The sequence below is a fragment of the Protomyctophum bolini genome, assembly GCF_963924005.1.
Source record: "Protomyctophum bolini genome assembly, chromosome: 20".
NCBI lineage: Eukaryota > Metazoa > Chordata > Actinopteri > Myctophiformes > Myctophidae > Protomyctophum > Protomyctophum bolini.
The window spans coordinates 32949614-32961578 of record NC_137881.1 but is presented as its reverse complement, the minus strand read 5'-3'; the positions used below and the strand labels follow the sequence as shown (position 1 = coordinate 32961578).

General features: G+C 42.6%; 1 protein-coding gene across 1 annotated transcript; it reads left to right on the top strand.

The window, feature by feature from the left end:
* The first annotated feature begins 1148 nt into the window (after positions 1-1148).
* Positions 1149-10995, top strand: LOC308335342 (tripartite motif-containing protein 16-like). The gene is made up of 7 exons (XM_080792363.1): positions 1149-1435; positions 5791-6168; positions 7079-7174; positions 7907-8140; positions 9422-9593; positions 10255-10308; positions 10447-10995. Exons 1-7 carry the CDS (start codon positions 1205-1207, stop codon positions 10959-10961), a joined length of 1680 nt encoding a protein of 559 aa, XP_080648489.1. The 5' UTR covers positions 1149-1204; the 3' UTR covers positions 10962-10995.
* Positions 10996-11965: the final 970 nt, after the last annotated feature.

The following is an 11965-nucleotide window of genomic DNA, read 5'->3' as shown; positions in this document are numbered from 1 at the left end:
TGGTGGTGGAGACACATTGAAGACTCACTGGTGTAAGGTGTTTCATTTTAATTTAATGCATTATTTTTGCACCATTATTAAATTAATGAAGACCAAGCCTAATTGAACATTAATTTTAAATACAGGGTTAAACACTCATCTCTGCAATGTAAAAAGCAACACAGTAAAGTAAAGCTAAGTGTAACCTTTATTTCTTATTAATATAGAAATGTAGGAAAAAAAATGGGGGGCGTGGTCAACTGGCCACTATCGCACACTATCGCATAGCGCGCTTCTGAGCCACTTGATCGCACCGTGGTTTAACATTCCATATGTTGAGCCTTCCTCTTCGACGTCTCCCTTTTGACTGATACCTGTCCATCCTCTAGACGGGCCTGCCCCAGTTATTAGTGCAGCCACGCCCGGCAGCCGGCAAAAACTAGTGTTCTTTACAGGTCCGACAAATTTTGTGTCCTTTTAATTTTTTTCCAGGCCAATTTGATAGAAACCAGTGTTAGTTTATATCATGCAATGCATAGAAACAGTTCTACATGTCAGGTTGCATAGTATTAATAACTGTAGTAATCATGTGTGGCCTTAAGATGGAAGCAACGTCAATCTTTTGATGATAGTAGTCTTAAAACGGTCTTTTCTTTAACAATGTTAATGTAGATTCCAGCTGGAATCTACAAATGGTCGAGAAATGACAGTTACCGTGTGGGGGTCCCCGGGGTCCCTCCACTGTACTGTACTGTACTGCACTGTCACACACAAAATATACATACAGTTAATATGCGTGTGTGTGTGTGTGTGTGTGTGTGTGTGTGTGTGTGTGTGTGTGGTTGCACAACAGTGACAGTGAGAAACTGGCAGGCAGCCAGGGGCGGACCCAGGCAGAGACAAATAGCTCCGTAACTCAAAAACAACACACCCTATTATCTTGTAACCTTGTGTCACCAGGCGTTTCCATACGGCGGGGAAGTGATTGTGTAGTAGTAGTACAGAGTAGTACAATGTTCAACCACAAGCTGATACTGTTTGTGCAACACATGCACTGTCTCTTTAAAACCAGTCAAACTGCCTAGTAGGCTACAAACATCCAGGAAATCCCTCCCTCTTTGTCTCTCACAGATTTCTTCAGAAACGAAACTCTCTCAGTGTCTCTTCAGAGTAAACCAGAGTGGTGTGTTTTCTCCTCTCAGTGTGAGTGTGGCTGTGTGTCAAAATGGCAGAACAACAACAGGGATGTGAGCTGGACCGGGACCAGTTCTGCTGTCCTGTCTGTCTGGACCTTCTAAAGGAACCAGTGACTCTACACTGTGGACACAGTTACTGTAGCAGCTGTATCGAGGGTTACTGGGACCAGTATGAGGAGACTGGAGTCTACAGCTGTCCCCAGTGCAGAGAGAGCTTCAGTCCTAGACCTGTCCTGAGGAAAAACACGATGCTGGCTGAGGTGAGATGACCTTACAAGTTACAACCACACATAGTATAGCCCCTCTCGGAACCCCCTGGGTCAGCTCATTCTTCCTTCCTTGTTTATTGACATCCCTTTGTACCGCCTATCTGGCTAGCTAGTGGCTAGCTATGGCAGAGCAGATCAGAGGCAGGAACGTTTTGATAATGTTATAATGATATAGGCTACATCAGTGATACTCAACCTCAGGCCCGCGGGCCACATCAGGCCCGCGGGACCATTATGACTGGCCCACCAATGAAAATCTAAAAAAAAAGAAGAAAAAAAAATCTGGAAAATGAAATAAAAATAAATAAATCTGAATGAAGTTATCTTTAATTACATTATTATAAGTAATACTATTAGAGTTGTACTATTACTCGAACGAAAATAAAAGCTTGGGGGGGGGGGGGGGGGGAGATGCAATGCAAATGAAAGACATATACTGTGTATCCCTATTCCCTGACATAATTTTATAGCTAAACGGACAGAATTCTATTTTATTTGAATGATGAAACCCAGCTGCCATTAATATTTGGAAATGGAAATGGAAATTGTGGAAATTGCGGAAATTGTAATTGCGGAAATTGCGGAAATGGAAATTGCGGAAATGCGGAAATGGAAATTGCGGAAATGGTAATTGCGGAAATTCCGGAAATGGTGGAAATGGAAATTGCGGAAATGGAAATTGAGGAAATTGCGGAAATGGAAATTACGGAAATGGAAATTGCGGAAATGGTAATTGCGGAAATTGCTCTTCACTTATAGCTATCTATTTTCAGGTAGATTGTTTTATTTTACTCAGTCAGCCATATCACTACTCATTTTTTTTCATGAAAAAGGTCATAGCTGGGTAATCTATTTTCAGGCAAATTGTGTTTATTGTATTTTATTTTACTCAGCCATAACAATTTATTTTCTGTTAACCAACTTGCTGGCTGGCAGGCAGGCAGACAGCTACTCATAGACAGGCAGACAGACAGACAGACAGCTACTCATGGATAATTGGACAGGCAGGCAGTCAGACAGCTACTCATAGACAGGCAGACAGACAGCTACTCATGGAGAATTGGACAGGCAGGCAGACAGCTACTCATGGACAATTGGACAGGCAGGAAGGCAGACAGCTACTCATAGACAGACAGACAGCTACTCATGGACAATTGGACAGGCAGGAAGGCAGACAGCTACTCATAGACAGACAGACAGACAGCTACTCATAGACAATTGGGCAGGCAGGCAGACAGCTACTCATAGACAGACAGACAGCTACTCATGGACAATTGGACAGGCAGGAAGGCAGACAGCTACTCATAGACAGGCAGGCAGACAGCTACTCATAGACAGGCAGACAGACAGCTACTCATGGACAATTAGGCAGGCAGGCAGACAGCTACTCAGACAGGCAGACAGACAGCTACTCATGGACAATTGGACAGGCAGGCAGGCAGACAGACAGCTACTCATAGACAGGCAGGCAGACAGCTACTCATAGACAGGCAGACAGTAAGACAGCTACTCATTGACAGACAGACAAATAACTACTCATGGACAGACAGACAGGCAGGCAGGCAAAGAGCTACTCATGTTATGTTATTATGTTATTATAACAGCTACTCATGTTATGTGCAATAATTTGTGCAGTTATGGAAACAGCTCTTTGTGTTTATGCAAGAAAATGTAACACATTTATTTATTTACATATTGTGTGCATGCACATTGTACTTTGATACATTTTGCGAAAATAAAGCAATTGAAAGAGAGAAGTTATCAAGTATCATTAATGTCGTAATTTTATCTACTGGCCCCTGGCCCCTTGCCATTTTTGTAATGTGGCCCACAGGTAAATCTATTTGAGTATCCCTGGGCTACATTGTTTGTCCATAAATATTAGGAATACTATTTAGATACAGTATTAGACCAGTGGTTCTCAAAGTGGGGTCTGGGGACCCCCAGAGGTCCATGAGGCGGTTCCAGGAGGTCCACAAAAAATTGTTAATAGAGCATCACAGTCTGTTTATCCACTGTAAACTTATAGCTACATTAAGCGTTCCCAAACCTTTTTGGCCGTGCACCACCTCGGACCCCCTGACCTAGCTGACGCACCCCCCTCCCCTATGACTGGTCTTGTTGTATTTGGCTGAAATTGTTTGCCTGAAAGTGTGTGTGTGTGTGTGTGTGTGTGTGTGTGTGTGTGTGTGCGCGCGTGTGGGTTATGGCAAAATCACTATAATGGGTCCATTTAAGATCAGTTATTTAGTTATTAAAACAATTATTTTTGTGCATTATTGCACATAGCCAAAATGCATTAATAATATTAGGCCTGCATTTCTTTCAGTTTAATTTTAGGTTGAGAGCAACACACACGCTCTCTCACACACACACACACACACACACACACACACACACACACACACACAATCAAGACCGAAGCATTTGCAGCTGGCTGGTGTTGTTAACCCATTTAGGCCTGACATCGACATTTAAAAAATGTCTTCTATGACAGTTTTCTGAAATACCTATGTTTCTATATCAGTGGTGCTCAATATTTCATGTCAAGGACGCCAACAATTATATGTATTAGGCCACCGACCCCTATCTGAAAATATGTAGTTCCAGTGACCCCCCAGTAGCAAAGATTTGAGTTAAAAATGATCACTCTGTATATATTCAAAGATTTCATTTGAGGCACATTTCCGTGATTTTTCAAAAACATTGCAGATCTACAAGCTCATAGAGCGGCACTCGGTGCAGCGCTATGAGCTTGTAGGTCTGCTATTTTTCAATAGCTAAAGTACAACCTAATGCTTAAAACACCAAAAGGGTTCCCTGCACAGTTCTTCATTATAGCACTGGTTAACACAGCCTACTAAATACTAATGCTACACCCTGTGGATTTTACTTTGCAAAGCGTGAACAAAATAATAACGGACAATGTGAGTTGGCTTCATGTCTTGTCTTGAGTTGAAACTGTGACGCTGGATGTGTGAGGGAACTTGGAAAGGTCGGGCTGTGGGGAGGAATGTCACTACAGAGAGAGAGAGAAAGAGAGAGACTGAGCTGCTGCTGCTCTCCCATCTCGAACAGCTCTATATAAAAATGGTGTTTTACCGGAGTTTGACGTTTGTGTTAAATAACACTATAAACCGTCCGCCATTACACTTTTCATGTCACGCACCCCCTGCAAGTCGTCCACGCACCACAAGGGGTGCGCACCACAGTTTGGGAAAGCCTGGTCTAAATTTGAAATATACAATATTTCGCCATATACAATATTTTTGTTGAAACATTTTAACAACATAAATATTGTATTGGGGGTCCCTGGCACGAAATATTTTCAGATGTGGCATTTGTCCACGGATCCCCCCGTGGACAAATGCATATTTATTTGGGGGTCTTTGACATGAGAAGGTTTGAGAACCACTGGTTAAAACAGATGCTAGGTAAGGTTTGATGGTATCTTAGTTTCTTTGCTGTCTGCAGTACTTCTTTGTCGACTAGGGTAATTTACTCTGATCTTTCACTTTGTTAGTCACTGGTTAATCACTGGTTAGTGATTAGTTAGTGATTAGTTAGTCACTGGTTAATCATTAATCCCTATTCATGGCATGTCATTCATTTAGGCTTGCATAATGGTTCTAGTGGTTAAGAGTGTCTGCTAAATGCTTACACTGTATAGGTTACATTTTTAACAATGCAACGCTAGCTTTATTCAACTAGACCTGTACATGCCCGTCGGCCACCGGCCTACTGGAGAACGATGCAACTTGAGAACCTAATAATACCCGTTGTCAACTTGTCATAGCACCCGTTTTAACTATCTGTCTGTGTCCCTTTTGTGGCCATACTGTATATGGAGATCTCTGTATCTATCTGTCTGCCTGTGCCTGAAGAGTGCAAACTAAGTGGACTGGTTAAGTAATACATTGGCAGGTGTGGGGTTGCCATGGCAATCAATTGGCTGAGGCAGAGGCTGGACATTGCACAGGTGAGGGGAATTGGGCTCATTAGGTCCCCTGGCAGAGCCTGACCAGAGCCTTTTGTGGTGTTTCTGGACAACTGTGTATGCCACCGACTCAAGGCTGGGCACTGCACTCCATGTGGGGGTGTGGAACGTGTGTGTCGAATTTGCATTACAATCGTACACGCACGCACGCACACACACACAGACAGTGACGTGGCATATTTATAGTTAGATGCAAAGTTCTGAAGCAGTGATAAGATAATGTTACAATGCGTTTATCACCATGAAGCTCACAGTGACCTCCCCTCCTCTTCTCTTTACTTCCAGGTCAATGACTGTGTTGTATTTGTCCTCAGTGAGTGACCTCCCCTCCTCTTCTCTTTACTTCCAGGTGGTGATGAAGCTGAGCAGTACAGGAGCTCAGCAGTCTCCTGCTGCCTCCGCTGCTCCGCTGTACGCCGGTCCAGCAGACGTGGCCTGTGATCTCTGCACCGGAGCCAGACGTCGCAAAGCTCTCATGTCTTGTCTGACGTGTCTGGCCTCTTACTGTGAGACTCACCTCCAGCCTCACTGCAATGCTCCTGCGTTGCAGAAGCACAAGCTGGTCCCAGCCACCGACAAACTGGAGGAGAAGATGTGCTCCAGTCATAACAAGCTGATGGAGGTGTTCTGTCGCACAGACCAACAGTCTATCTGCTATCTGTGCACCATGGATGAACACAAGGGCCATGACACGGTGTCAGCTGCTGCAGAGAAGGCAGAGAAACAGGTAGCACCGCCATCACTTGATGACACATTCAAGTGATGAGTCAATTAAGTGTCAGACATTAAAAGCACAAAGCAATAAAAGTAATTACGCATTGAGACGATTCTACAAATGCCTTCTAAATCAGAATTACTCAAATGTATATTTGGACCTCCACATTCAGATATGTGTCAACACGGACCATCTGAAAGTATTTTGGGCCAGCTCCAAAACAGAAGATTTGTGTTAAAATATGTTTTAGAAATGTTAAAAACTATTAGGGGATTAACAAGTTCACAGCGGGACACAAAGTGACACGCTGTAAGCTTGTATATCTGCTTGAGAACCACTTTCTGAAGAGATTTCTGAAAAACATTATGTTATCAAATCTAAAGAGATGCTGAGATGCTGTCCCAGTTGTAACCCTGCAAGACCCGGATATATTTAATCTTTCAGATGGTTTTGTAGGAGTACTTTGGAGAGGAAAATATAATGTTTAAAAAACTTTTCTGCAAATTGTTGCAGAATAGACCTGTAGCAGAATAACATGGCACCTGTGTAACAACTTAAGAATTAATTGATATGGTTATGGTTTATTATGTGGCCTTAGAACAGTATACATTATGAATAATATTTGGCCTCAGAACAGTATACAGTTAAATGATACTAATTCAAAAACTGGATTGATAACTTTTCATGAATCATATCTCATGTCCGCTGCCTCTCCAAAAGTATATTTTGAGGAAGTTACACAATTGATTTAAGAGGATGTGTGGATCCAAACTGTCTCCAATTTCACTTTTTACCCCCTCTCTCTCTCTCTCTCTCTCTCTCTCTCTCTCTCTCTCTCTCTCTCTCTCCTGATTGGATAGAATTGGCATCCCGACATTAAAATGTTTACAAGTCAAACTGTGTCTCTTCCTGTTTCTTGCAGAAACAGCTGGTGACAAGTCAGGAGGAAGTCCAGCAGAAGATCCAGGAGAAAGAGAAGGAGCTGAAAGACCTGAGACAGGTCTTGGAGGACCTGAACGTGAGCTGATATTCTGATAATAGTTGTTGTTCTTGTTCTTGTTTGAAAGTATTTTGTGCCAGAAACCCACATATAGGATCTGTGTTGTTAAAATGTTTCCACATATGTGTTGTGAACTTGTAGAACGGCTATTTTACAGCTGCAGTAATTTCTATAGGCCGGGTTAACCCATCAAAACCAAAGGCCGATTCTAAAAAGGTCTTCCAAATCCAGTTTTCAGACAAACGTATGTTGCTATATCAGTGGTTTTCACAACGTTTTCACGCAGGACCCCATAAAGCGTGTGACGAAGTGTCGTGATATGGGCTTGTAGATCTGCTGCTTTTGAATAGCCAAAGTATAAAATATGGTTTAAATGAGTATGACGTCAATCTAAAATGACTGCTGCTTTCCTGTGCCGCGCTACGAGCTTGTGGGTCTGCTATTTTTGAAAAATCGTGAAAATGTGTTGCAAAATGGGAACATTATTCTTTCAGAGCGTTCAGAACGTTTTTAACTCAAATCTTTGCTTCTGGGGAGTCCCTGGAACAACATACTTTTAGATGGGGGTCGGCGGCCAATTACATTTTTGGAGTCCTTGACATGAAATATTGAGTGATACTGTATAGGTATTTCAGAAAACTGTCAGTATTTAGAAGATTTTTTTTTAATTTTGACGTCAAGCCTGTGTGTGTGTGTGTACTGTGTGTGTGTGTGTGTGTGTGTGTGTGTGTGTGTGTGTGTGTTAAGCAGAGGTCTGCAGAAGCAGCAGTGGAGGCCAGTGACAGGATCTTCAGTGAGATGATGGTCTCCATTGACAGAAGACGTGGTGAGCTTAAAGAACTGATCAGAGATCAGCAGCAGAATGCAGTGGCTCAGACTGAGGCTCTCCTGAGACAGCTGGAACAGACCCTGGAGCAGCTGGAGAGGAGACATGCTGATCTGGAGGAGCTGTCCAACACTGAGGACAACATCACTTTCATTCAGGTTCCACGCTTGGCTTTTTGACACTTTGGTTTCCACTCCTTTAGGACAAATGGGCTTCATAGTACAGGATTCCATTCCACTCCATCATATCATTCAAACATTTTACAGACACACCAGACCTACGTACAAGATCAGATGGCGAGTGTAGCGGCGGTTTACAGGCCGCCGCGAGGAGCTAAACATGAGAGTAAAGAGACGCTTGTATGACGCTCACGCAATTAATTCAGGTCCATTCCAGCTGTAAGTTTTACCGTTTATTCTTGTCACCACACGTAAGTTACAACAGTTCCCAGGCTTGAGCTATAACTGAACGTGGTTGTTACTGGTGATAAATGTCTTCTCCCACGCTCACCTCCTCTCTCTATCCAACTTCCCTCACCCAAGTGACAGGTAACGCCATAAAACTAGAGTGGCAGCGCCCCAGCCCCGGTGCCACGCCCACTACCTGTGCAGTGCCCATTAAAGTGACATACCTTATGTCAATCATAATAGCACATTAGAATGCCACACATTACGGCTCCTACAGCGAGCTTGTAGATTGCCTCACAAAAAAAAGTATAACATTATTAGATATATCTAGATACAGTAAATATAATTTGTATTCCAGTGTTCAATACCAAAAACACAAATACATTGTTGAATTGCAATTATGAGAATTAAAGACAAATTAAATTAATTCAATTCAGGTCACAATTAAGACTCATTCAGTCTCATATTATTACAGGCCCGGAAATGAAGGCCCGTCCCTACCTGGGTCCTCATCAAACCCTGTACACTCAAGAGAATGTCCCTGCTACCACCCTTACTGTAGATCTCCATATACTGTATGGAGCTGACCTGTTCTGACATTCCATATGTTGATCTGACCTCATCAAACCCTGTACACTCAAGACATGCTCCTTATATGGCCAGTAAATAATTAATTCCATGTTGATCTGACTGTCGTCAATGAGGCGGACACGTGCCTGCGACCTCGCCGTTTAGGGTGTCTAAAATACTTGGTTCCTATTGTTTCGCTTTTTTCAACTTTTCTGTAAATTCAGGTGACTTGATTTTCTTTTTCTTTTCTTTGATTTTTTCTTCTGTTTTTGTCTTTTTGTGTTTGTTTTGTTTTTTGTTTCACGTGTGTGCGTGCGTACGTGCGGCCGTGCGCACATGTTATTTTTACTGATTGAACGAGGACATCAGCTCAACTCCACCAAGTGTGATCAATGCACTAATCTGTTGATCTTCCATCCCTGTCTAAAGTGGTTTCTTGTCTCTCTGCTTGTCTCTCTCCAGAGTTTCCAGTCTCTCTCCAGTTCCACTGGATCTCCAGTCTCACCCAGTGTGCTCATCTGTCCTCTGAGGTCCTTCACAGATGTGACTGATGTCGTGTCTGGTCTGAGAGACCAACTAGACAACATCCTGAAGACAACTTGGCCACAGATAGAGAGAGGTGACATTTACATGTGTTTCTAGTTGTTCATAGTAAACATGGATGGATGAAGCCAGAAGGCAACTGGAGATGTTTGAACTAGAACAGACTAATGGTACACAGGTTGGCTGTCTGTCAGATTGGACAGTAAAATGTAAGAATTAAGTAAGAATATATTACTCAAAGGTGACATTTCAATGTGTTTATATAGTTTTTCTAAGCCGCCTCTACTGTACAGTACAAGTGTTGAATGGATTATAAACAGGTGGAAGTATGTCTAGGAAGGATAGGCTACTAAACCCTATACTGTAGTATGGGGGACAGTACAGTATGTTTGTGCACAGAGTGTCACAGAGTGACGCGCTATGAGCTTGTATATCTGCTATTTTTAATAGCCAACCAATTAGTGTTGATTTTCACAGCACATTTTGATTACTATATTTTGGCAGGCCTATGATGTCATAATAGCTGATTTTACACTTGATTGCCTACAAGCTCACAACGCGTCGTGCAACGCGTCGCGTCACAACGCGTCGCGCTGCAAGTTTGTAGGTCTGCTATTTTCAGCATGAAACCAAGCATAAAATGACTGATCTGATACTATGGAGTTGTAATAGCTTTAACTTTTTGACCAAACACTTGAGTTGGATCCATTCTTCAGTGTGACGTCATGATGACTGTTTTCTTGTGTCTCCAGTGTGTGATGTCTTACATCCAGCGGAGCCTCAGACCAGGAAGGACTTCTTACAATGTGAGTCCATGTTGACGTTGACGTTTCACTCTGATGTGTTGTCATTTAAAGCGCTAATGACTTTGATCTGAGAGACTAACTAGTCTAAACACAATGAGGTTCATGAGGTTTGGATTTTCTCTTGTCGTGTTCTCGCAGATTCCTCTCCTCTGTCTCTGGACATCAACACAATAGGCAAACGGCTCTCCCTGTCAGAGGAGAAGAGGAAGGTGACTTTAACACAACAACGACAACCTTACCCTGATCATGTAGAGAGACTTATTGATTGGCAGGTGTTGTGTACAGAGGGTCTGTCTGAACGTCGTTACTGGGAAGTAGAGAGGAGTGGTGATGGGGCTCGTATAGGAGTCTGTTATAAAGTCACCAACAGACAAACCTGGCTTGGAGACCATGATAAATCCTGGTGTTTACAGTGCTCTGATAACGACTACAAGTTCATACACAACAGTGTTAAGACTAAAGTGTCAGGGCCTGTCTCCTCCAGAGTGGGGGTGTACCTGGATCACAAGGCAGGTACTCTGTCCTTCTACAGTGTCTCTGACACAATGACCCTCCTCCACACAGTTCAAACCACGTTCACACAAACTCTCTATCCAGGGATATGGCTTGGGCAAAGATTGGGAGATACAGCAGAGCTGTGTAAGACATGGTAGACATGGTTAAGAACACTGATGACGATATTCAGTTGAAAACTGAGTTTTGTGTTGTCTGAGCGTGTGTTAGAATGATGTGTCACCATCATGATCAATGGATTAATTGATTGTGTTCCGCTCAATGCATTTCTTTGCAGATCAATCATTGTACAGTATATTCCCTGTCATCTTGTCGATGTTACTACAGAGTCTGTAGATTGGTTATACTTTAATAGTAGTGTAATGCACTGGTTCTCAAACTGTGGGTCAGGACCCCCCGGGGGTGCAACATTGTGTTCTCATTGTGTTCTCAGTACACACACCTGTTTTTGTTGGGGGGTCCCCAGTGCAATTTGATTATTATAAAAATAAATGGGGTGGGGGGGGGGGGGTCCCCAGTTCAATGTGAATATTTTGGGGGGTCCCCAGTTAAAATATGATTATTTTGGGGGTCCCCAGTTCAAATATGATTATATTGAGGGTCCCCAGTTAATTTTGATTATTTCCGGGTGTTCACAGTTTAAATGTGATTATGTTGAGGGGTCCTAAGTTCAATGTGACTATTTTGGGGGGTCCCCAGTTAAAATGTAATTATTTTGGGGGGGTCCCCAGTTCAACTAGATTATTTTGGCGGACATTGAAAGAATGGTTTAATTCATATAGAGGACTTTGCGACCATCAATATGTTTTCATTAACTTTAATTAATTTACACTGATTTGTTTTTCAAAATAAATGTGAGCACTGTGGCTGCAATAGTCTTATTTTGAAGAATGTTTCTGTCTCTCTGTGAAAGTTGTCTCTGTTTTATTCTTTTATTTTTGCCAGTAATCTTCAATCCATTTTCTCCATGAATGTAATTCCTTTCCATCAGAGGCTTCCACACATAGTTGTGAGGCGTTTGGCACGACACGAGTGTGAAAACATACATTCATAATGAATGACATCATTACTGGGTAACGACACTTGGGTTAACCTGAGCCCGAACTAGACATTTTTTTTCCCCAAGGGACTAGTGGACAACTTG